Below are 27,636 nucleotides of genomic sequence, written 5' to 3' on the forward strand. Positions count from 1 at the left end.
CAAGTTGTCCTGTGACCTCCACATGTGTGCCGTAAAGGAAAACATGAAGAAAATTATAGATTCATCTTACTTCTAGATACACAAATCTAAATCAGCTGTTACCAAACTAAAACTACAGTGCTGATGTGTTTTGCCCCCTATCACCGTGGTAAACTCCATAATCAAAAGCAACTCGAGGAGGGAAGGATTGATTTCTGCTTACAATTCATGAAGGGAGGGAGAGCAGGACAGAACTCTGGCGGCAGGAACTGAAGCAGAGGACATGGGCAAACACTGCTGACTGGCTTGATGTTTGTGGCTTGCCAGGGCGGCACCATCCATGGTGAGATGGGTCTTCTCACATGTCATCAATCAATCAAGGAAATGACCCATAAACTTGCCTACAGGAGAATCCGGTGGGGGAGGGTCTTGTTTGTTTGTTTTGTTTTGTTGTTGTTTTTTTTCACTTAAGTTTCTTCTCTGATGACTTTAGCTTGTGTCAGGTAGTAACCCAAATTGGCACAAGTGGGTATTATAACATTCCATCTCCTAAGGAAACAACTGCAAAGAAGTGTATTGAAAGGACTGAAGAGATGCTTGGTGGTTAAGATCACGTGTTCTTCCAGAGAAACTGGATTTAGAATCCAGCATCTGCATAGTGGGTGGCTCACAGTGCTCTGAAACTCCAGTTCCAGGGGATCTAATGCCCTCTTGTAGACTGTGGGGATCCTGCACACACATACATGTAGGCAAAACACCCATAACAAATAAAATAAAAACAAACATTTTTAAGATGCTGCTCCATCAAGAAAACACAATCAGCTTCAGAGAAATCAAGAATGTGCTGATAAAATTACATGCTCATGAAAAACTATGAAATAAATTATGCCAGGGAATGTCACAAAATAAGGTATCAACTACCATCTAAAACAAATGCTATGCTCATTGGTGAAAGAGTAATCAAAGGGGTTAAACACAGGTTCCAGCTGTCCCTTATACCTTGTACTCAAAAGGATCTTAAAGTGGTACCTGTGTTAAGGCAAACAAAAAGAATAGATATTAGTCGGTTATATACATTTACACAGAGATAGCCATTAAACCACACTCCCAACTATTGACATTTGTCTCCACTGCAAAGAGTGAACACAAGAAATGTGACGATGTATTTTATAGCTGCTGTGGGGTGAGGACTATGTTGGGTAGGAAGGCTGGTTTGTGGCTGAGCAAAAATTTAGAGCTGTTAGTAATCTGATAAGATTGGGGATCAGGAATTATGAGTTTGAGACTACTTTGGGTTATACAGCAAGACCCTGTTTCAAAAGCAGATGGGTGGCTGGAGAGATGGCTCAGTGGTCAAGAGCACTTGCTACACAATCATGAGGCCCAGGTCTGGATCCCAGTACCCTCAAGCCAGCACATGCCTGTACTTCCAGGTTTGAAAGGGTAGAGTCAGGAGCTCAGGAATTGCTAGTCCTCTGGGCCTACCTGAGAACACACCAATCTGAGGTTTGGGGAGAGAGCCTATGTCTTAGAAATAGGTGGCATGATGGAGGACACCCAATGCCAGCTTCTGGCCTTTGCACACAAAGGCACATGTGCACGTGCACGCAGTCATACACAACACACATCTTCTTTTGGATATTTTATGTATTTACATTTTTATTTTGGTTGAAATTTGATTTTATTTGATATTAGAATGGCTACTCCAGCTATTTCTTGAACCATTTGCTTGGAAACTTTTTTCCAGCCTTTAACTCTGAGGTAGTGTCTGTCTTTGTTGCTGAAGTGCATTTCCTGTATGTAGCAAAATGCTAGGTCCTGTATACATATCCAGTCTTTTAGTCTATGTCTTTTTTATTGGGGAATTGTGTCCATTGATGTTAAGAGATATTAAGGAATAGTGATTGTTGCTTCCTGTTATTTTTGTTGTTAGAGGTAGAATTATGTTTGTGTGGCTGTCTTCTTTTGGGTTTGTTGAAAGATTACTTTCTTGCTTTTTCTAGGGGGTAGTTTCCCTCTTGGTGGTGGAGTTTTCCATCTATTATCCTGTGTAGGGCTAGATTTATGGAAAGATATTCTGTAAATTTGGTTTTGTCATGGAATATTTTGGTTTCTCCATGTGTGGTAATTGAGAGTTTTGCTGTATATAGTAGCCTGGGCTGGCATTTGTGTTCTCTTAGGGTTTGTATGACATCTGCCCAGGATCATCTAGCTTTCATAATTTCTGGTGAGAAGTCTGGTGTAATTCCTTTTTTGTTGTTGTTGGTTTTTTTTTTTTTTTCTTCGAGACAGGGTTTCTCTGTGTAGTCCTGGCTGTCCTGGAACTCAGTTTGTAGACCAGGCTGGCCTCGAACTCAGAAATCCGCCTGCCTCTGCCTCTCAAGTGTTGAGATTAAAGGCATGTGCCACCACTGCCCGGCTGTAATTCTGATAGGTCTGCCTTTATATGTTACTTGACCTTCTTTTTTTACTGTTTTTAATATTTTTTCTTTGTTTTGTGCATTTGGTGTTTTGACTATTATGTTACAGGAATTTCTTTCCCAGTCTTATCTATTTGGAGTTCTTGTATGTCTATGGCCATCTCTTTCTTTAGGTTAGGAAAGTTTTCTTCTATAATTTTGTTGAAGATATTTATTGGCCCTTTGAGTTGGGAATCTTCACTCTCTTCTATACATATTATCCTTAGGTTTGGCTCTTTCATTGTGCCCTGGATTTCTGAGATGTTTGGGGTTAGGAGCATTTTGCATTTTGTATTTGTTTTTTTTTGTTTTTTTTTGTTTGTTTGTTTTTTTTGACTGTTGTTCCAATGTTTTCTATGGTATCTTCTGCACCTGAGATTCTCTCTTCTATCTCTTGTATTCTGTTGGTGATACTTGCATCTATGACCCCTGATCTCTTTCCTAGTTTTTTTTTTTTTTCTCCAGGGTTATTTCCCTTTGTGATTTCTTTATTGTTTCTATTTCCATTTTTAGATCCTGGATGATTTTGTTCATTTCCTTCACCTGTTTCGTTGTGTTTTCCAGTATTTTTAAAGGAATTTTTGTTTTTCCTCTTTAAGAGCTTCTACCTGTTTACTTGTGTTCTCTTGTATTTCTTTAAGGGAGTTATTTATGTCCTTAAAGACCTCTATCATCATCATGAGATGTGGTTTTAAATCCAGTTTTCGGTGTGTTGGGTTATCCAGGACTTGCTGTGGTGTGAGAACTGGGTTCTAATGATGCCAAGTAGCCTTGATTTCTGTTGCTTATGTTTTTGCACTTGTCTCTCACCATCTGATTATCTCTGGTGTTAGTTGGTCTTGCTGTCTCTGACTGGAGCTTGTCCTTCCTGTGGGCTGTGAACTGGTGATCTTAGGTGTGTCAGCACTTCTGGGGAGAACAGTTCTCTTTGAGCAGGATTTGGGTGCAGAGGGCTGTAGGACAGCCTTAGCTCCTGGGTACAGATGGAGACTGGAAGCCACAACACACACATTAAAAAAAAAAAAAAGATCTATTAAACTTTTTTTTTGCTGGCACTCTGCTAAGCTTTATCAGCACACTGAGCTGGAAAGAATTTTAAGAGTGAGAACTTTTCCTTGTTGGTTCTAATAGCTCCATAAACAAACTCTTCCTACATTATTTCAAGCACATTCCCAAGTGCCAGGTTTCCAGAGTGTTTTCTTTTTAAGGGTGTATGTAAGAGAGAGATGTGGTATGTCTGTGTGTTTGTGGTGTGTCTGTGATGTGTGTGTGTGATATGGTGTGTGTGATGTGTGTGTGTGGTGTAATGTGTGTGTGATGTGTGGTGTATGTGTATTGTGTGTGGTGTGATGTGTGTGTGTGTGGTTGTGGTGTGTGTGTGTGTGTGTGTGTGTGTATGTGGTGTGTGGTTGTGATGTGTGGTGTGATGTGTGTAGTGTGTGGTTGTGGTGTGTGTGTGTAAGTGCATATGGAAGACAAAGCAGGAGAAGAAGCATCCTCCTATCTTTCCCTGCCACCTTATTGCCTTGAGGCAGGGTTTCTTCCTGAACCATTTCAGCTGGGCTGGCTGGCCTGCAAGCTCCTGGGATTTGCCCTCGGTGCCCCACCCCTCGGTGCCCCACCCCTCAGTGCCTGGAATACAGGGACAGGACAGCTGTGCAGCTCTCAACGTGGGTGCTGGGGATCGGAAGTCAGGTCCTCAAGCTGCAGGCTCACACACTGAGCCCTCTCCCAACCCCTAGAAATGTTGATATTTTTGACAACTAAAAGCAGATTCACTTTCAGTTACTAAATATACCCCACCTTAGTAACAATCCAAGGACGCAAGGTAACTATTGAACTACATTCTCTTTCTAGTGAAAAATCTTAGCTATTATACAATGTGGAGAATGGCTCTCAGGTGCCTGTGTTCTCTCAGGTGACAGCTACTGGCACATGCTGCTAATTAGATGGTCTTAATTCTAATATGTAAAACCCAAGTGTGCAGTGTGGCTCTTAGTTTGTAAAGAACACCATTTCTAAAGGTGAGTCAATATTAGCCAGTATGAACACGTTCACTTTCTTTGATCTATTCATTTCAATTCTAGCAATCTAATACAATGGAAGTAGTTTCAAAGGGCAAAAAAAAAGTGTGTTTATATATAAACATACATCTTAATTGCTGTACATATTTTGTTCATGCTCACTAGCATAATACAGGAAAACTTTAAAACAGGATAAACGCGAAGTTTTTGACTAGCATAACTGTGGCACACGAGAGAACTGGTCAAGTCAGAGAGCAGTGCATGCTGCTAGAATACCATGCACCTGTCGGGCCGTTGAAGTAAATCTAGAAAATTATTTGCAGTATTTGTTGTTCATTGGGAAGAGCCAATCTTACAATAAAATGAACAACAGGCACTATTTTCTAGATTTAAGTCACTTTCTAAAAGGGGCTTCAGAGGACGGGGTAGAGAAGGCAATAGAACACATGAAATAAGGAAGAAGGAGGGAGACTTACCAGGAGCAGAAACACCATGAGGAAGTGGTGCAGAGAGGTGGCTGTGGGGACGGCCATTGAACTGAACTGGTCCATTTTAGTCATTATTTCCTAACACTGTATTTATGTACCACTTATATTGACCTGAATATTACAGATGCAAAAATAAACAATAGGCACTCTTCTGAGATATGGTCCACATATAAATTGCTGCACATATTTAATAGTCTGTCTGTATACAGACTCATATCTATTACATATGTACATACATGTTTGAGATGTGTGTGTACCTGTAGAGCTGTCACCGTTGAGATCATTAGAAGAGCCACTGCCTCTTCAAAGTTTCTTCTGCCCCCTTTGTCATATTCGTGGGGAAATACCTAAAATAATCAATTGTAAAGGAAAGGGTTTATTTTGGCTTATGAGTTTGACATACTCTGGTCACTTGACCTGTATCTTTTAGGTCAGTGCTAAAACAACATCACAGCAAAGAATGTGAGAAGCTGTCATCTCATAGCTAGGAAGCAAAGAGGAAGGGGCCAGTATCCCCTTGAAGGGCACACCCTGGGTGATGCAACTTCCTCCAACTAGGTCCCACGTCTCAAAAGTTTCAATATCCTGCCAGATGTGGTGGCAAATGTCTGTACTCCCTATGGGACCCACAGACTTGGGTCTCACTACAGTTTGAGCATAGTAGCAAGACTGACTCTGAAAGAGAAAGATGTTCTCTTTATAAAAAGAAAGTTCTTTTAAAATAGCAGTCCCGTTATAAAAGGACTTAATAATCACAGATATAATTTTAGGAATGCTTGTAGGATCATCATTAAGACTTAAGTCATCTATTTGTCTATATAGCATCACTACAAAACAGTACATCTTCGTGGATCTGCAGAGATCTGCTCCAAAGGGGTGTGCTACTACTTAGTGATGTCTTAAAATGTAGGATTTCTATATTTCTTATGGTGGAGGGAGTCTGGGGAGCAATGGTCAGGGGATAACTCAGCCTTTCCCCAGCTACTCTGTCTGCTGCCATTGTTTGCATTCTTGACAGTGTTCTGCAGCTTTCACAGTAGAGGAGACACAGGTTCTCTCCTGGCTCCTGGGTTCCCTTTGCCATGTCCTCATTCTCACTGCCAGAGGCTGAGCTCACAGAGCATGCTGCGGGGGGCTGGGGGGGCGGGGGGGGGCTGGCCTGACCCTCCCTTACCTTCTTACCCCACAGTGCTGTGTACAACGTGGCTCTGCCTCAGCAGTGCCCAGCCTCCTGCTGGGGAGTCCCACCCGTGGGGCAGCTCAGCCCCTGAAGGCTGGCCAGGCTCTCAGTCTGGCTTCCCAGCAGCAGATGAGAATGGTCAGAACCCTGTCCTTTTTAACTTTCCTTTCTGTCCATACCAGCTTCCTCCTTGCCCAGCTAAAGAGGTGAGCTGGTTTTGCTAAGTAATCTCCAGTTAGTTAGTTAGTTAGTTAGTTAGTTAGTTAGTTACCTACATCCTGGTGTCTGCTTTAGCTCACGAGCTCTTGCCTGAACCAGCTCACACGGTTACAGTAGCCCTCATTTGGCTAAATTCAGCGTTCCTGGACCCCTGCTTAGCTCCCCTTCAACCTGCCCTTCCTTTTCCAAACCCAGTCCTCAGCCCACCCCCAAGCCTCTTCTTTTAGCGTGGCCATGCATCCTAGGTTTTCTGGGGTCTCTTATTTGGTCTCCTTGCCTGCTTTCCCTCACACAGTTCCATGGAGGAATGTGATGGGATGCTCTGCTGATGTGAGGCTCTGCTGATGGTGCTGGGATGGACCTAGCCCAAGTTATGTTACCTTAGGATGTCCACATACCTGACCACATTTAAAATTCTATCTGGGAAGGGGAATATCATTTGAATGTAGACACATAAAGTAAATTTAAAAAAAAAAAGTTAAAATGAAAAAGAAAGTCTGTCTTTTCAGGTGACTAGCTCTCTCTCTCTCTCTCTCTCTCTCACACACACACACACACACACACACACACACACACACACACACACACACACACCAAAACAAAGAACCAAAACTTCACAACTGGCCAAAGTGCAGAGACTAAGAGTCTATGGAGTGCTCAGCCACAGAGGTATCTGTCACACCCTACACCACCCTACAGGTCTCAGGGGCCATCTAGGAAAAGAGGGTGAAAAGACTGTAGGAGCCAGATGCGGAAGGGGACCAAAGGAAACAGCATCCTCTAGGCATGATGGGATCTCCACAATTATGAGTGCAGAGCAGCTGTGGCTGCCTGCACAAGATCAAGATAATTAACGTTCCAGCCTGGAGGGCGGAAGGGCTGGCAAGCTGCCACCTCTGAGTATGGCGACAGCCTTTTCAATGCTCATGTCTTTCATTCAGGGAAAGTTCTCTGAGGCCTTCACCCCTCCATAAGTGCTGTGCTTTTCTCTCATACTCCTCCCCTCCCTTTCCTTCTCAGCCCAGAGTCATGCCTTCTGCCACACATTTTTCTTCACCATCGTTTTGTCATCTGTCACCTGTGCATAGTCATACTACAGTTATATTCACCATGTACCTTTCTCAGAATACCCCTGGATTTCTCCCGACCCCAACAAGTGCTTACTGAGCATGGCAACACTATCATGAAAATTCTTGACCAGCAGCAAAAGAGGCAAAAACCATCGTTTTCTAGTTCGGCCATAGAACTCTGAAAAGCCAGCAGCTGGAACCCTGGGGCAGGAGGGTGGGATGTGGAATCTGGGACTATCTGACTCGTGTCTTCAGCTTCTTGGAGAGACCCACCAGAAAATGGGGCACACTTACTAGTGAGGTGTGGGAGGTGCTATCAAATGTGGGAGTTTTTTGTTTTGTTTAGTTTTGTTTTTTGTTTTGTTTTGGTGGTGATGGTGCTTTTGTTATTGTTGTTTGTTTGAAACAGAGTTTCTCTGTGTAGTCCTGGAACTCACTCTGGAGACCAGCCTGGCCTTGAACTCACAGAGATGTGCCTCTGCCACTCAGAGTTCTGGGATTAAAGGCATGTTCCACAACCAACGGCCAAAACATGTGAATTTTTTTCTGTTCTCCTGTAGACAGGCTCCATAAGTTGTCTTCTGAGCCAATTTCCCTATTCTTTCTCCATTTTGGACACTACAACCACCCCTCCGCATCCCACATATTCAGAACACGCTGTAGCGTGCTCTTTATTCTATCGTGCTTGTCTCCCTCTATTTTTTTTTTTCCCGAGACAGGGTTTCTCTGTATAGCTCTGGCTGTCCTGGAACTCACTCTGTAGACCAGGCTGGACTTGAACTCAGAAATCCATCTGCCTCTGCCCCCTAAATGCTGGGATTAAAGGCGTGCGCCACCACGGTCTCCCTCTATTCTTAAGCGCGAGCTTAATTCACTGCCGGGTTAGGGGTTGGGGGTGGGGGAGGAAAACGGAACTGGATGCGTTAGGTAAGGGGCGCGCCTGGGGAAACCCGCCATCTAGGCCCTGAGAGTCCCGTTTTCCCAGGAAAGCCTGCCAGAGGAGCAGTGCGCCTGGGGCTCCTGCGCTTATAGAGGAGTCCCATGGAAATCTGATGCACAAACCAGGCTGGAGTTGCTCCTGCTACTCCTGGGTCCAGGACAAACCAAGCGGGGATAAATAGAACAGATCATGAGGTCAGTGTGGGCCTTCCTGCCCCAGCACCGCTGGCTGTTTCTGACGATGCTCTTTCATGAGGCTGTAGGCGAAGAAGACCTACTATTTGACCCTGACTGGGGCTTTGACTCATATGAAATCACCATTCCCAAAGTAATAAGCTTTAAGAAAGGGGCGCAGGGTGTAGACAGTTCTTTGTCATACCTCTTACAGATAGAAGGCAAGGCGCGTGTTGTTCACCTGCGACCCAAGAAGTTACTGTTGCCAAGACATCTGCCAGTTTTCTCCTTCACTCAAGAGGGCAGTCTGATAGAGGATTATCCGCATATACCAGACCAGTGTAATTACGTGGGCTCCGTGGAAGGCTCTCAGGAATCCGAATCTACTCTGAGTACATGCATGGGAGGTCTGCGAGGCGTACTGAACATTGACTCCAGATACTACCAAATCGAGCCCCTCAGGGCCTCTTCCAGTTTCGAACACGTGGTGTATCTCGTAACTGAGGACAACTTTAACAATGAGACTTGTGGTGTGGTTGATGAAGAAACAGGTGGGCAAACAGCCGAGGAAGAGGAGATGGCTAGGATAAGTAGTTTTCATCAGTCCTACAAGCACCAAAGGTACCTGGAACTGGTCATGGTCTTTGACCTGGATAGATTCGTGTTTGCCCGTGGCAATATGTCTAGGATGGTGGATGACGCCATTCTTTTGGCTTCAATTGCAGACACCTACTTTCAGGATGTCAGCTTGAAGATTCAACTGAAAGCGCTTGAAGTCTGGACATACTATAATAGAATACGTCTTTATTATCCCAGTTTATCTGAAGTTTTAGGTCAATTCGTGCATTACAAAAGAAACTCAATGCATCACCGGCTTCCCGCGGACTGGTTCCATTTATATATTGCGAGAAGATATATAGATGCTAATGCATGGTCCTGGGGAAGAGCCTGTGAAGAATTCCATGCTGGATCAGCAAGCAGCTTCCTCAATGTTAATATCCTTGGGCCTGCTACTTGGACTGCTCATGAATTGGGCCATTGTGTGGGGATGATACATGATGAGGAATTCTGTCAGTGTAGAGGTAGGAAGAGCTGCATCATGGGGACAGGACGTACAGGGTTTAGTAACTGTAGTTACCATCAGTATTTTTTACACGCATCTTATAAAATGTCCTATTGTCTGTCTGACTTCCCAAAGCTACATATCGTAGAGAGGTGTGGAAATAAAATTGTGGAAAACAAAGAGGAATGTGACTGTGGTTCTAAAGAAGACTGCAAAAAAGACCTGTGCTGTGGGCCGGACTGTAAATGGAAAGAAGGTGTCAACTGCTCCTCTGGGCTTTGCTGTCATAAATGTAACTTCCTTCCATCAGGATATGTGTGTAGGAAGGAAGTGAATGAGTGTGACCTCGAAGAGTACTGTGATGGGACCTCAGGTGTCTGTCCAGATGACTCTTACAAGCAGGATGGAACTCCATGCAGAAACGGAGGCTTTTGTTTCCGTAAGGGATGCAGATCCAGGTACCTGCAGTGCCAGTCTATCTTTGGGCGTAAAGCCAAGGAGGCCCCTCACCAGTGTTACGAAGCAGTGAACATGTTAGGTGACCAGTCTGGGAACTGTGGCATTGTAAATGCTACCCGATATACAAGGTGTCATAGAGGCAACACAATCTGTGGCAGGCTACAGTGTATCAATGTTAAAGCCCTCTCCAAATTTCCAGATCACACCATTATACTGTCCACTTATCTGAGGGGAGATAATCTCATTTGCTGGGGCACAAGCTATCATGGAACCATGATACCCCATGGGGTACCTGACATAGGTGACATTAGTGATGGTACCTCCTGTGGTCGTAATCGGGTGTGTCTTAACAGGACTTGTGTGGACTACACCAACCTGAAGTTTGACTGTTTACCTGACAAGTGCAATAGCCGAGGTGTTTGCAACAATAGAAAGAATTGCCATTGCTCATATGGCTGGGAACCCCCATTTTGTGTAGAGGTAGGATACGGTGGGAGCCTTGACAGTGGGCCTCCTGGACCCAGGATAGAAGTACTTTCAACGACTAGTGCTCTGTACATGTTGCGTACTATCTTATTCCTCGTCTCCATGATTGTTGTGTGTTTGGGGCAGCTGATAAGAAATTTGTTTCGTAATCGCCGCCGTAATCTCCAGCAAAAAAATCCAGCTGAGACGCAGGGGAAGAAGAGGTGAGAGGGAGCGACTGGTAGGCGAGGAGGGAGAGGGAATTGTGATCAGGATGTAAAGTAAATACACTAATGAATGAATGAAAAATAATCCCTTTGTTTTGTATTCACACAGGGGTGACTTTGGCACTTGGAGTGGCATTTTTGTATTCATGGCTCATGTTAAAGTCCTACTATCTGCAATACATTGTAGTGGGACTTTCTGGATCCTCCAGTTAAATGATGACACCGAGACTTATTAATTTGTTTGATAGCTTAGGCCTTTAGCTGGGCAGACTCTGAGCTATTGACTATCCTAGCCCACGACCTGCCACATGCCTAGTTACCTCTCTGCGTCTGCTCACATCTGGCCACCGCTTTGTCCCGCTGGTGAATCCCTGCTTCTAATGGTTTTCTCCCAGAGACCCTATCTCAGTTCAGAAGCTCTGCCTTCCCCTTTCTGCCTAGCTGTTGTCCACCAGTTCTTTATTAAGCCAATGGACAAGCGAGGGAGGTGACTGTTTATGCAGTATAAGGCAGGTGAGAAGCCATAAGAATAACAGTTCTCAGCTCTCTGCTGGTACAGCAGTCAATGGTTGGATATACAGAGACAACCTTCACACAGTGCATCCCAACAATCTATAGATCTTGCTTGGGATCCTTATTTAAGTATTTGATCAATGCTATATAGCTGGGTCACAACAATAATTTGAGATTCCCCTGCTTATCACTGATGCAATTCCTAGGCTTCTTTCTCAAAGACAAAAACTATAAAAACTCCCCAGGAGCAGAGTGTAACAGAGTGTGGTTAAATCTGTACCGTAAATTTCTTCCTAATATTAGTGTAATTTACTTACATTATTTTTACTTAAGCCACCCATAAGGGCATTAAAATATAAAACATGATTCAAATGTTAAAAAAAAAAGCAAAACCAAAAATAAAACAAAACAAAAATAGCCAAGACTCTATCTAAAGCAAAGAAGGTCAGGTCATAAATGTGACCAGCAATCCTGTCATCTAATATATTTGGTCATTTAACAAGTTCACCATTTATTCAAATGACTCTTCATTATTTTCCCAGAATGATATCGTGCAAATTTCCCATACATTTCAAATCAGCAAAAATAAACTATATTATTGTTTGGAAACAAAACAGTGCAATTTCTCCTCAGGATTCGGTTTCCCTTCAATTTGGGATCAAGCGTTCCATTACCTGAAAAGATGGCTAATGGTCTGTCTGAGTGCAGTCCCTGTCAGAGGACACCTGTGATGTTCAGAGTACAGCCCTGTCTTAGCATCCTGATGAAGGAAGCTCATTTCTCCCCTGAGTATCTTTCAGCTTCTTTGATGCTAGTATCTGCACCTGCTGCATGCACCTGTGCACCTGCTGCATGCACCTGTGCACCTGCTGCAGGATATACTTGGTGATAACACATTTTATAAGTTAGAAGAACAAACAAACACAAGTTAGAAGGGTTGATCCCTTCAGCGAGACTTTCCGTCATGTCTCTTCTGGTGGGTACAGACAATTCTGTCTGTCCCTGTGTGTTTCAGATGAGGTGAGCACAGATAGGCCCACTATCCTAAGCAATCATAACACCTGTATTCTGTATAGTCTATAGATGTCTGCCCCCAGCAGTCTCTTAACATGGCTGCTAACAAAAAATCATGTTTGCTGCATGGTTTGGGCTACTTTTGTGTATCAACTTGACAGACGCTGAAGCTCTCTGTGAAGAGGGAACCTCTGTTGAGAAAGAGTCTCAGTCAGATTGGCCTGTCCGTAAGTCTGGGGAATCATTTTCTTGATTCATGCTTGCTGTGGAAGGATCCAGCCCAGTGTGGGTGGTGCCACCCCTGGGCAGGTGGTCCTGGGTGCTTTGAAAACACAAACGGAGTAAGTCCTGAGGAGGAAGCCAGTAAGCAGCACTCCTCCATGGTCTTTCAGGCTCCTCTCTTGCCTTGATTTCCCTTCGTGATGGACTGTAAAGTGTAAGTTGAAATCAATCCTCTCCTTCCCAAATTGCTTTTGGTCATGATATGGTGTTTCTCGTAGCAACAGAAACCTAACTAGGACAGTGCGTCTGTTTCACAGGTAGGTCTTTGTTGAGTAGCTCTGGGTTTGTTGCACCCCTAAGTACAACTCAGAGACTGAAGAATGCCTTTTACCCGACTCCCCACCTCCCAACCCACCCCCACTATCCTTCAAGCCTCTAATCTTTCCCCTGTGCACAGTGCTGCCACTCCAGGAGAAGAGGAAAACTAATTTCCCAGGAGTCATTGCCATATCTATGTCCAGGGAGAGGCTCGTCCCACTTCCATACTTGGTCCAGCCCCAGTTGTTGCATCCTGCTCAAAGTTGGATCTTCCCACTGTTCCTGTCGGCAGCACCGCAGCCTTCTACAGCCTGCCCCAGCTGTGCCTTAACTACACCCAGCAAGACTCTCTTCATCTTACACAAGCAATACTGAATATCCAATAAATCACGCCCCATTTTTCTCCCCCGCCCCCACCAATTGTCTGCTTTCAGTCTGTGAGACTTAATAAGCTAGATCCCTCATAGAAGTACATTTATGTGGTATTTTTCTTTTGTGTGGCTGGTATCTGTATTGTAGTATGATGATATGAGAGAAACCCTAACATGGCCACATAATTTGCTATCCAAATGCTCTTGGCTTATAGGCATGAAAGACATTTTTCTAATTGCTTTGTAACTCAGTTGCTGCCAGTTGCAGAAATGTGCCCCAGTCCCTGGACCATTTCTAGCAAACATCATTGATGGTTCAACAAACCCTTTTAATTCAGAGATTGTCCATTCTCGACAGTTTTGATTCAACCATGTGTCAGAATTCTCTTCTTTTATAAGACTGGATGACATCTCTAGGTGTCTATATACTATGTTTTCTTTTTAAAAATTTAGTGGTCTGTTATGTTGTAAAGTTTTTAAATTTTAAAGTCTTATTTTGTTGAAAATTTGACACCCCTATCCAAGCACTTCATTTACATCATAACCACGCACACCCCTCAAAACCACCCGCATTCCTTAACTTTCTCTCTAATCCATAAACCCTGAGTTGAGCATACCGAGTTCATTTAGTATTGCTCAACTCCTGTTGAGGCTGGCCACTTAGGAATGGCTAACCTTACCAGGGGCTCAGCCCTAGAAGAAACTGATCCTGTCTCTCTCTCACCAGCCTTTGATTGCCTAGCTCTTCGACTAGGGGGTAGAGCCCTGTGAGATTTCCCTCTTCCCTTTGGCATGTTAACTGGTGGTGTCATCATGTAGGTCTTGCTTACGAGATCATATTGTTAAGATCTGTATTTCTTTCTCCATCCAACTCCAGTTGCTTCCACCTTTCTTCTATTCTGAGCAAGGCTACTAAAAGCCTTGGTGCAGAAACATTTTTCTATGCGTATGTTTTCAATTCTTTGGGAGGATATGTCTGAAAGTGGAATTGTTAGATCTTATGATATTTATATTTTTAATTATGATTTTTTTTTGAGCTGCCTTACTTTTTTCGCTATATGTGGATGCCTTTTCACATTCTGTCTAGCATTGCCCAGAGGTTCCAATTCCTTTCTTTTTAAAATCTCCTCTCTGTACATACATACATACATACATACATACAAATTACACATCAAAAACACACAGGTACACATGAGGAAGATAGAAGACAACTTTGGGTGTTGGTTCTACCCTTCTACCTTGTCTCTCTTCTCACTGCTACAAATGCAGGCTAGCTGACCTGCAAGGGTCCAGATGTCTCTTGCCTTTCTTTTTCTTCTCACCATAGGAGTGCTGAGACTACAGGTGTGTACTACCTGGCCCAGCTTTAAGGTAGTATCTGTGGATCTAAATTCAGGTCCTGATGCTTTCGTGGAAAATGCTTGAGCTACAGAGGCATCTCTGCAAGGGGTCAAATTTCTGCCCATCCTTGTGACAGGAAACTTCTGACTCTTAGTAATAGCCCTTCTATGCTTCTGAGGTACTATCTCCTTGCAACTTATTTGATTTACCGACTCCCTGATGATTAGAGACGGTGAGCATCTTTTTTTATATGTTTATTGGCTATTTGTGTGTTTTCACTGCGAATATATACTAAAATCAGGTTTTCATTGTTTTTGTTTATTTGGTGTTTTCTAATAACCAACTAATGGTTTCATTGATGTCGATCTATTAATTTTCTGTTTTCTACTATTCACTGACCTCTGCTCACATCTTTATTGGGTCTTCCATCCATGACTATGGCTTAGTTAATTTTGCTTCTATTACCTTAAGATTAGTTTATTTAAGATTTTCTTTGGGGGGGTTGTTATTGGGGTTTAAAGTGAATATATAAATAATTTAATTTATTTTTTAAAAAAAGAAAAATATTTTCTCTCATTCGGTGTCTTTAATAACTAAAAGTTCCCTATTGGGCCTGTTTATGGTATATTAATAAATTGGGTTCTTAAATTTTTTATGTATATAGATGTTTCGCCTGTATAAATGTCTATGAACCACATTCATAGCTGGTGCCCCTGAAGGGGTGGGCAAAAGAGGGCACCAGATCATCTGGAACTGAAATTACAGATGGTTGCAAGCTGCCATGTGGATGCTGGGAATTAATTGAACCTGTGTCCTCTGCAGGAGCAGCTTGAAGTTTTAACCCCTGAGCCATCTCTCTAGTTCCTGTGCTTTTAAATTTGATGCCTGGTATTTACAGTTTTATTCGTGTCAAGATGCTTTCTAATTGTCCTTGTAATTCACTCTGTAGACCTGAGGATTCTCCAGTTCCATTCTGCTGCTGATTTCTAGCTTCATTCCACTGTGATTGGAAAAGATATGTCATGTGTTTTCTTTTCTTTTCTTTTTTCCTTTTATTGAAAGTAGTTTTTTTTCTTCCATAATATATCTTGATTACAGTTTCCCCTCCCTCTACTCCTTCCAGTTCCTCCCCATCTCCCCTACCATCTAGATCCATTCCATTTCTGTCTCATTAGAAAAGAACAGCCTTCTAAGAGATAATAAGAAAATAAAATAAGAGAAAACAAAATCTATCATATTGAAGTTGGATAAGACAAACCAACAAAAAGAAAAGAGGCCAAGAGAAGGGGCAAGGATCAGAGACCCACTCATTCACACAGTCAGGAAACTCATAAAAACACTATACTGGAACACACAATGCAGAGGACCTGGTGCAGACCTGTGTAGGTCCTGTGCTTGCTGCTTCAGACTCCATGACTTCATATGAGCTTTGTTCCTGTTGATTTAGAGCATCTTATTTTCTTGGTGTCCTCATCCCCTGTCATTCTTACACTCTTTCTGTCTCCTCTTCCATGGAGTTTCCTAAGCTCTGAGAGGAGGCATTTGATAGAGAGATATGCCATTTAGGGATGAGAGTTTCCAAGGTCTCTCTCTGTACAAAGTCTGGCCGTGGGTCTCTGCATTTGTTCCCATCTGGTACAGGAGGAAGCTTCTCTGATGATGGCTGAGCAAGGCACTGATATAGCAAAATATCATTAGGAGTCATTTTATCATGACTTTTTTTTTTGACCAGTAGAATTTGGTTTTACTCTAGAACCATGGGCTGTGTAATCCAAGCAGTGTTGGGTGTGAATTCCATCTTGTGAAGTGGGCCTTAAGTCAAATCAGATCGATGTTGGTTGGTTATGCCCACAAACTTTGTGCCAACATTGCTCTAGCTTATCTTGTGGGCAGGACATCATTGTAGGGTTTGTGGGTGGCTTGTTTATGTTTCTCTTTTGGTATCGAGAAGAGTGCCTTCCTGTACCAAAGACACTAGCATGTAGTGGTGAAGGCTCTATGTAGATACCAGCTCAACTTCTCCATGTTTATGAGTTGGATAGGTGCCTTCATCAATGGGGACTTGCAGTTAGTTTGTAGAGAGCAACCTAATGTTTTGGTAACAGCCTGGGTTCTTTAGAGGATTTCCATAGGACCCCTTTGGCCAACAACTCAATAAGATGTAACCCAATCCTCACATAGGAAGCTTCATTTGCTAACAAGAGAAGGCCAAACAGGACTCTCTCTCCCCCATTACTTAGCAGTTTCACATAGAACACCTACATATATGCATATATTTTAGGAAGCTTCGACTATGTTAAGTTTACACACCACCTTTCAAGTGCCCCTTAATTTTAACTGTCTCTCCTTCGTTCCTCTCTCCACTCGGTCCTCCCATTCCATCTGCCCATCCATCCATCTGTAATTATCTATTTTATCTCCCTATCCTAACAAACAAGAACTATCTGTAGGCTCTAATCCTCCTCTGTGGTTCTATGGATTGTGGCTTGGTTATCTTTGACTTAACAGCTAATGTCCACATATAAATACTATACAAATATATACTATATTTGTCTTCCTGGCACTGGGATACCTCACTCAAGACAATTTTTTCCCTAGTTCCATCCATTTGTCTGCAAATTTCATTATTTCGTTTTTAAAAAAATGGCTGAGTAACACTCCATTGTGAAAATGTACCACATTTTCTTTATCCTTTAGTTGAGGGACATCTAGGTTGTTTTGAGTTTCTGGCTATTGTGCATAGATAAGCATTGAAATGGTTAACCAAGTGTCTTTGTGATAGGATGTCGTGTCCTTTGGGTAGATGCCCAAGAATGGTACAGTTGGGTCTTGAGATAGGTTGATTCCCATCTTCCTGAGGAATCGCCTTACCAGTTTCCATAGTGGGGTTCTCCCAGCTTGCACTCCCACCAGCAATGGGTGAGTATTCTCCTTACTACATATCATTGCCAGCATGAGAAGAAAGTTCCATACCAATTTCCATCATGAACACAGATGCAAAAATACCCAATAAAATACTTGTAAAATGAACCCAAGAACACATCAAAAAGATCATCCATAATGATCAAGTAGGCTTCATCTCATAGTTGTAGGGATGGTTCAACATCTATAAATCAATAAGTGTAATCACAATATAAGCGAACTGAAAAACAAAGATTGCATGATCATCTCATTTGATGCAGAAAAGCCTTTGACAAAATCCAACACCCCTTCATGATAAAAGTCCTGTAAACAACAACTGAGAAACAACAAGGAAACAACACCCTTCACAATGGCCTCAAATAATATAAAATTTTCTGGGGGAAACTCTAACCAAGAGAAAGAAAGAATCACATGATAAAAACTACAAATCACTGAAGAAAGAAATTGAAGATATGAGAAGATGGAAAGATCTCTCATGCTCATGGATCAGTAGGATTAACATAGAGAAAATGGCTATCCCACCAAAAGCAATCTACGGAATCAATGTAATTCCCATCAAAATTCCAAAGCAGTTCTTCACAGATTTTTGAAAAGTCTGTTTTTACTTTTATACAGGGACACACACACACAAAACAAAAAACAAACAAACCAGAAAATAAAATTAAAACAAAAACAGGATAGCTAAAACAAGTCTGAATAATAAAAAACTGCTGGAGGTCTCACCATTCCTAACTTCAAGTTGTATTACAAAGCTGTACTAATAAAAATTATGGTATGGGTATAAAGACAGACATGTTGATTAATGAAATTGAGTTAAAAATCCAGATGTAAGTCTGATTTCTGATAGAGAAGACAGAAATACACATGGGAAAAAAGAGAGCATCTTCAATAAATGATGCTAGTCAAACTGGATGTCTGCATGTAGAAGAATGTAAATAGATCCATATCTATCACGCTGCACAAAACTCAAGTCCATGTGGATCAAAGACCTCAACATAAAGCAGATTCATTTAACCTGACAGAAGTGAACATGGAGAATAGCCTTGAACTCATTGGCACAGAAGACTTTTTGAACACTAATAGTGCAGGCACTAAGATCAGCAATAAATGGAATGAAATTTCATGAAATTTCATGAAATGGAAATTTTCTGTAAAGCAAAGGACTTTCTCAATTGGACAAAGCAGCCGCCTACAGAATGGGAAAAGATTTTCACCAACTCCACATCCAATAGAGGACTAACCCAATTAAAAATGGTGTACATATCTAAACAGAATTCTCAAAAGTGGAAACACAAATGTCTGAAAAACAAAGAAATGTTTCACATTAGCCATCAGGGAAATACAAATCAAATGACTCCGAGATCCCATCTTACACCTGACAGAATGGCTGAGATCAGTAAAACAAATGTGTGATTTCAATCATTTAAAATCTTAGAACATATTCATCTCAAATTAGTTTTCTAACCTTGTTGAATGGAGCATTCTGTGTATGTTTGTTGAGGCTAGTAGGTCTGTAATGATGCTGAAGTCCTGTGTTTTATTGTGCTATTCTAATATGGGTATTGTGCCCATTGTTGAAAGCATAGTATTGGAGCTTGTCATTATCAGTATAAAGTTAATTTATTTTTCCTCATTCCGTCTGCTTGGTACACATATATTTATAATTGTTTATATTCTTTATGAATTAATTTATTTGTTTTTCTTCATTTTTTACTATTGTTTTAATTCAAATATGATGCTGAAGATGGATAAACAATGGTGAAGTCTTCAAAGGCCATGGTAATGAGGGTGTACTGGGCACCTTTCTAATTGGGTCAAGGCATTCCATGCATTATTATCATTATTATTATTTTGCACTAGATGCAGTTATGGTGCAGGATGATGTAACAGTAGTCACCATGGATAAGCAGGTGTCTCTGTCCTTTGGATGTATGCCCAAGAGTGACATATTTGGGCACTATGGCAGTTCTATCTCTAGCTTTTTGGGAAATGCCCACTCTGACTTCCATAGTTGTATCAACCTGCCCACCTCCGATGTGGATAAGTGGTCCTCTTTCTCCACATCCTTCCCAGCATTTGTTGTTTTTCTTGTTTTCTGGACAATCTCCACTCTCACTGGGGTGAGATGGAATATCAAATAAATTTCAATTTGTATTTCCTTGATGATCAATTAAGTAGATTTTTATTTTTAATAAGTTCATATATGTATATGATGACATATGATCATACTTAGGCCCTATTTGCTCCTTCATATTCCCTCATTCTTCTAACATACTCCCTTTTAACTTTATATTATTTTCTTTGATAACTACTTAAGTTCAAAAATATTTTTTGGAAGACAAGATCTTTCTATGTAGTCATGGCTGGCCTGGGACTTTCTATATGACCAGGCTGGGCTCGCACACAAAGAGATCCACCTGCCCCTGTTTCCCATGTGGGGTTAGAGATGTGTATATACCCCTATACCCTGTCTAAGTTTATTTAACTGATTATTAGTCATCTATATTCTTTTAAGAGCTCTGTGTTAGGCTCCATGGCCCATTTTTTTTTTAATAAAACGGATTGTGTGTGTGTTGATGTTTATTCTTTTGAGTTCTTTGTATATTCTAGATTCTAATCCTCCACCAGATTTATAGCTGGAAAAGATTTTCTCCCATTCTATAGGGTGTTTGTCAATGTAACTAATGTCCTTTGCTGTATAAAAGGATTTTGTTGTTGTTAAGTTTCATGAGATCCCATCTGGTAATTATTGACCTTATTTCCTAAGTGATTGAAATCTTGATTAGTAAGTTATCTATGCCTATATCTTAAAGTGTACTTTCTACTTTTTTTCCACAGAAGTTCTCAACCCTTGTAATGCTGTGATCTTTTAATATAGTTTCTCATGTTGTGGTGATCTCCAACCATAAGATTACTTTTGTAGCTACTTTGTAACTATAATTTTGCTACTGTTATGAATTTTAATATAAATATCTATGTTTTCTAACTGTCTTTTGGGGAGTCACAACCCATAGGTTAAGAACCACTGCTTTAGATGTTTCAAAGTTTTATGTCTATGTTAGATCTGAACATAGTTTAGGTTTAGTTTCGTTCTTCTGCATGTAGGTTTCCAGTTTTCACAGCACCACTTGTTGAAGATGCTTTCTTTTCTCTATGTGTCTTTGGTCATTTTTGTTGAAACCCAGGTAGGTGTAGTTGCAGGGCACTCCATTCTATTCCAATGATCTGTGACTGGTTTTGTGCCAGTACCATGCTGTCTTTATTACTAAGGCTCTTATAACTTGAAATTAGGAATGGTCATGTCCTCTGTAATGTACTTTTGTTCAGGATTTCTTGTGGTCTCGTTGCTTCCATAAGAATTTTAAGGATTTTTTGTTTGTTTGTTTTGTTTTGTTTTGTTTTAATGTTTTATTTCTGTGAAGAATATCAGTGGTATTTGTATTGGGATTGCATTGAATCTGTAGATTGCTTTTGCAAAGTAACCATTTTCACACAATCAATTCTTTTCAAATCATGAGTATGAGACATCTTTCAATTTTTTAATGTCTTCCTGTAGGGGTTTGTTCTGAAATGCTAAATACTGGTCTCCTAAATACTATACTCTCCCCCCACAAGAAGATCCTCATATACACCAAATGATGCTATGTATCCTTGCCCCGCCCCCAAGTTATCCCTGATTGGTTAATAAAGATGTCTACAGCCCCGGCTGGGCAGAAGAGAGGGGGAGTGTGGAGTGAGGGTTCCTTGGACTCTCGGTCTCAGGCAGGGACCACAAGGAGAGTAGAAAGGAAGAAGAAGGAGGTTGCTGGGGCTAAAGAGATGGCTCAGCGGCTAAGAGCACTGACTGCTCTTCCAGAGGTCCTGAGTTCAATTCCCAGCAACCACGTGGTGGCGCACAACCATCTGTAATGGGATCCAATGCTCTTTTCTGGTGTGTCTGAAGACACTGCAGTATACTCATGTACATAAATAATTCTTGAAAATGAGTAGCTTGGATTGTGAATGCATGGCCATGAGGGCTGGCCCTATAGAGTTGAAGCTGCCCAGGTAAAACAAGGCAAGTGATATCTCAGGAAACAGCACAGAGGGTTGAGATCTGCCCAGCTCTAGTGATTTTAAGCTTATTATCTAATCAGAATTGGAAAGGGGGTACAAATCTGTTGGGGTACGCTGTGTGAAGTTGTGTCTCTGATACGTAAGCCATTCTCTGATTGGCTTTCATAAAAACTGATGACTAGAAGACAACAGAGGAGATGGATGTGACTATGTGCCTGGAATGTATAGCTAGCCACATGTCTGGATGGGGCTAGGTGGTCAGGTTAACTTACATGATCTAGTTGATAGTCTGCTTGGCTAAGGCCTAAGGCTTTGAAATATTAAAAGGTCTCTGTGTGGTTATTTGGGGAAAAGTTTTTTAAGGTATAATTGCTGCCATATTAATTTCCAGCACTAAATTATACAGAATATAACAATTATCTAACTTACAAAAAATTAAAAGAAATGGAGTATCTTCTCAAAAGATACCACTTACCAAAGTTAAATCAAGATCAGATAAACAATTTAAATATAACCCCAAAGGAAATAGAAATAGTCATTGAAACATATCCTAATGAAAAAAAGCCCAGGCCAGACAGTTTTATCACAGAATTCTGCTTTACTTTCAAAGAAGAGCTAATGCCAATACTCCTCAAATTATTTCACAAAATAGAAATGGAAGAAACATTGATGAATTCATTTTTTGAGATCACAGTTACCCTTACACCTGAACTATACAAAAACTCAATAATAAAGAGAATTACATACCAAATTCCCTCATGCATACCAATACAAAAAACCAAATCCAAGAACACATTAAAAACAATCATCTACCATGATCAAGTACACTTCATCCCAAAAATGCAGGGGTGGTTCAACATACAAAAATCTATCAATGTAATCTACCATATAAACAAACTGAAAGAAAATAAACCACATGATCATCTAATTAGATGCTGAAAATGTCTGACAAAATCAAACATCCCTTCATGATGAATGTCTTAGATTGGGGATACAAGGGACTTAACTAAATATAATAAAGGCAAATTATAGCAAGCCAATAGCCAGCATCAAATGGAGAGAAACTCAAAAACAATTCCACTAAAATCAGGAATAAGACACGGCTGTCCACTCTCTCTACATCTATTTAGTACCATACTTGAAGTTCTAGTTGGAACAATAAGACAATTAAAGGAGAGCAAAGGGCTACAAAGTGGAAAGAAAGAAGTCAAAGTATCATTATTTGCATATGATGTGATAGTATACATAAGCAACCCCCCAAATTCTATCAGAGAATTATAGCTGGTAAGCACCTTCCACGAAGTGGTTGGATATAAGATTAACAACAACAACAACAACAAAAATCAGTAGCTGGAGAGATGACTCAGTGGTTAAGAGCACTGATCACTCTTCTAGAGGTCCCGAGTTCAATTCCCAGCAACCACATGGTGGCTTACAACCATCTGTATTGGGATCTGATGCCCTCTTGTGGTGTGTCTGAAGACAGCTACTGTGTACTTATATACAAATGACAAATGGGTTGAGAAAGAAATCAAGGAAACAATGCCATTTACAACAGCCACAAATAATATAAAAAATCTTGGGGAAATTTTAACCAAACAAGTAAAAGACTTGTATGACAAGAACTTCAAGTCTTTGAAGAAAAAAAATGAAGAAGATATCAGAAGATAGAACAATCTCCCAGGCTTATGGATCAGTAGAATTAACACAGTAAGAATGGCCATTTTACCCAAACAATCTACAGATTCAAGACAATCCCCATCAAAATTCCAACACCATTCTTACAGACCTTGAAGGAACAATACTCAACTTTATATGGAAAAATGAAAAACCCAGGATAGCTAAAAAATCTTGTACAAGAAAAGAACTTCCAGAGGTGTCACCATTCCTGATTTCAAGCTTTATTCCAGAGCTATGGCAACACAACTGCATGGTATTGGCATAAAAATGGCAGGTCAGTCAATGGAATCAAATCAAAGTCCACGTGTAAATCGCACACCTATGGACATCTGATTTTTTATAAAGAAGCCAAAACTATTCAGTGGAAAAGACAAAGCATCTTTAACAAATGATGCTGGTCTAACTGGATATTGGTGTGTGGAAGAATGCAAACAGATCTTTCATCCTGTACCAAACTAAAGCTCTAAAAGTTGTTTTTTTTTTTTTTTAGAATGTAACAAAAATGAATGGACAACTTGTCAGACACATGAAAGATGTGCTAAGAGGAAAGTTCTTAGCACTAAGTGCCCCTCAGAAAGAAAATGGAGAGATCTTATACTAGCAATTTAAGAGCATACCTGAAAGATCTGAACTTCCCATGACAAAATAGACTAAAGAATTCATGTCCTTTAAGCTAGCTCCTCAAACAATCCTTGAAGTAACCCTACAAATTAAACTAAAGAGAAAAACAAACCTATCTATAAGGCCACAGGAAAGAACAAATGATGTTGGAGTAATAGCTAAATATAAGAGGAAGCAAGAAAAAAAAAAGGATAAAATCAAGAAAATACCAGGAATCAACTCTACATCTGACAGAGGGCTAATATCCAAAATATATAAAGAATCCAAGAAACTAGATATCAACAAATCAAATGATCCAATTTTAAAAATAGAATACAAATCTAAACAGAATTCTCAACAGATGAATCTCATATGGCCCAGAAAGACTAAAGAAATGTTCAGCATCCTTAGTCATCTGAGAAATGCAAATCAAAAACACAAGTGACAGCACACGCTGGGCGAGGATGTGGAGCAGGGGAAACACTCCTCCATTGCTGGTGGGAGTGCAAACTGGTACAACCACTTTGAAAACCAATATGGCTGTTTCTCAGAAAATTGGGAAACCACGTCCCTCCAGTTCACTCTCGTTAGGGGCCACTGCTATAGGATTAGTAGTTTTTGAAGGAATATGCTGCTTTTGTTTTTTTCATTTTTATTATATTATTTCATTGTAATTTATACATCTCATGTTACTTCTTTGCTTGGCTTGTTTTTATTTTGAGGTGTTTTAAAAACGCATTTTTAATAATTCTTGAGAATTCTGTACGTGCTTTGATCATAGTCACCCCTCCCAGAGTTCCTCCTAGATTCTCCCTTCCCTTAGTTCCTACCCACTTAACTTCCTGTCTTTTCTCTCTCTTTTTTATCCTCGTTCATGACATCCAGCATGTGCTGGGATGGCTAAAGGTTTTTTTTTAATCATTTATAATCTTTCTGTTGAAGTATTTATAATGTTTATGAGACACTTGGATGTAGTAGTGTTGAGTGTGTAGTTCAGAAGAGAATTACTCAGACCCAGAGCCCTGGGTGCCTGCTCTAAGTTCTGTATTAATGAGTAGAATTTTAATGGGGACAGCAGCCACAGCTATCTGACACTACCGCTAAGCACCTGGAGTACTAACCAATTAATAACAGTAGCCCCTTGGGTTTCAAAGCTGTTGGAGAAAGCTAGAGAGATGGCTTGGTGATTAAGAACATGTATTGCTCTTCCAAAGGATCTGAATTTGATTCCCAGCACCTATATCAGGTGGTTCACAATTGCCAGTAACTGAAGTTCCAGGGGTATTTGGCCTCTGTACACACACACACACACACACACACACACACACACACACACACACACACATTTAAAATAGTAAAAAATTAAAACAACGTAGAAGAGTAAAAAAAGAAGGATAGTATGAAATATACTTGGATTTTAGTTCATAGGATTAGCAGTGAAGTGGGTAAGGTTAAGGATTAATCATTAGATAACCTTGCGGGAAAAAAATTAAAAATCAAGGTAGGTAAAGTTGCTAAGGGGAGAGGTAGGATACTGTTCGGGTCTGCAGATCTTAGTTAGAGACTTAGAGCTGTGGGAGTTTCTGTTTAAGAAGCAAAAGGAGGAGGAGATGAGGCTAAAAGAGAGATAAAAAGGCTTAGGAAGGGGAGGAGTCAATTGGGGAGGTGTGGCTAAAGAGAATAGTAAATATTACCTTACAGGGCACTGAGTAGAAAAACACAAAACCCAACTGAGCAATAGACAAACAAAAGTCAAACCACAGTGAGACACAAGTAGGAGGTAAAATAAGAGACAAAAAAATTACTTATGAGCTGAGTTGCTGGCCCAGCTGGGTTGAGTTGAAAGGTGACGTTCTGTGAGATCCATCTGGTTCTGCTGGGTTCCATGTGGTAGTGAGTAACAGAGGAGAGATTGGGAGCCATTGCTCTCTGCAGCCTTGGTCTTCTGGGACTCTTGGAGTCAGAGACCTGCTTATTCAGCATTCTCTGGTCCCACACTATTGCCTTATTCCTTGTGTTCTCTGGTCCCAAACTGCTCCCTGGTTCCTCAATGTTCTTACTGTAATTGGTTTTGTAACTGGCAGCTGGAAAATGTTAGAGAAGTGTGGTGGAGAAAAGGAGAAAAAGACCAAGACTCTTACAATGCAGAGCCCTTGCAGGTAACTCCAGGGAGGACTAAGAAACTGGTCTCAGAAATATGAATGCTATTAGGAATATGAATTCGATTGGAGAAAATGGCTCCCTTGTTATACCACCACAAAGAAATAGTGATTTGCGCCCTTACCACTCCATAGACGTCTGGACTGAAGTGATGGACTAAGGTTTCTGCTGGCAGAAATTCCAAAACAACATTATGCAATGGGCTGTGGATGGTTTTGGCTGAATTTAGCATGATTTGAGAGCAAAGGAAAGCATAGCAAAAGGCTTTGGAAAAATCTCAGCCTAGCCAAGGAAAACAGAAAAGTGTGTGTCAGAAAACAAAGCAGCATGGCAGAGTGCCCGTCTTCTAAGGAGACTGGCAAGGACAAAGGGCACCAGTCGCTTTGTGCCAGGACAGCAGGAAGGAGATCTGAGGGTATATTAGAATCTCTGAGGCTACTGCTTCCATGACAGGCCTGGAGCTCTGGCAGGCTGGAGTTGTTTCAAAGAAGGCCCTAGAACTCTATTTTGATCTGTGTTGGAACCTATCCCTCTGTCTTCCAAGGGAAAGGGCTCTGTGGCCATTCTGACCATTGTTCAAGCAGGCTGGGGTAGCTGACATGCCGGCATATGGTGAGGGTCTTCTTGGTGTACAGAATGCAAGAGTTGTGGGTTCATGGTGGCTTCCACTGAGGTTTCAACCTAAAGACTGAATGGGCAGGCAAAAGTATGCTTGATGGTCATAATCCCTGCAGGGACCTCTCACTATAGTGAGCTATACTGAGTTAAGCTATAAGAATGGACCATATTTGAGTATCCCAGAAAGGCAGAATGGCCAGCAGCATGTACTTCTGAAAGCCACCAATGTCAGAATGCAGTCAAAGAGAGCAACAGTGTAAGCAGCAGGGCCTTAGAGTGTCATAACCTAAGGCATGGGGTCCCCTCCAGTCCCACGTGCACAGAACACAGAGCTTCGGGCTTGAATTTTAATGGTTTCCTGCTGGGTTTCTGTCTTGCTCTGAATCGTCTTTTCCCATTTCCCTCCCTATTTCTCCCCTTCGAGACATGAATGTTCATCCTATCTCTGCCCCATCATGAATCGAAGAGGCAGGCATTTGGTTTTTGTTTTACAACCACTCACATCTGAGTTTGCATCATGTCTGAGACAAAATTTTGGATGGGAACCCTTGAGTAGTTCTACAAAGTGTTGGGGCTAAGATGATGAAATAAACATATTTGCATTGAGATATGGACCCGAGGGGCCAGAGAAAGAACACTATGGCTTGGGCATGGGCTGTCCTTTGAAAGGTGAATGTGCTGGGATTCTGTGTAGGTTTAGAAAACCTACTTTAATACAGGTTCTTAAATGCTTCAACCTCCGTTTTAGCCTATCACCCACCAGAAGTAATGGAAAAGAAAGGTTATTAGGACACGGGGAAGTGAACCTGTTTAGAAATGGTTCTTTGGGGCGATTCTGATCTTTGTTGTCAGGATATCAGCAGTTCAGCTCACAGTTGGATCCAGAAGAAAGCCAGAGGCTCTTCCAATTGTCCCGAGTCTGCAGAAGTAGCAAGAAGCTGCTGGAATATCCCAAGAAGTGCTTTGGCACCTTTTTTTTCCTATGGAAGTCACAATAAACAATGCTCACCAAAGAAGACAAGGTGAGCCAATACCATGAAGTGTCGTCAGTGAAGACCAGTGTCAGCAAAGCCCA

The 27,636-nt window shown here is 41.3% G+C and overlaps 1 protein-coding gene across 1 annotated transcript; it reads left to right on the top strand.

Moving 5' to 3' along the window:
* The first annotated feature begins 8,329 nt into the window (after positions 1–8,329).
* On the top strand, positions 8,330–11,865 carry Adam30 (a disintegrin and metallopeptidase domain 30). Its single transcript, NM_027665.2, has one exon. The coding sequence runs from the start codon at positions 8,549–8,551 to the stop codon at positions 10,745–10,747; it is 2,199 nt and encodes a 732-aa protein (NP_081941.1). The 5' UTR covers positions 8,330–8,548; the 3' UTR covers positions 10,748–11,865.
* Positions 11,866–27,636: the final 15,771 nt, after the last annotated feature.

This window comes from Mus musculus, chromosome 3 (assembly GCF_000001635.26).
Source record: "Mus musculus strain C57BL/6J chromosome 3, GRCm38.p6 C57BL/6J".
Taxonomy (NCBI): Eukaryota; Metazoa; Chordata; class Mammalia; order Rodentia; family Muridae; genus Mus; species Mus musculus.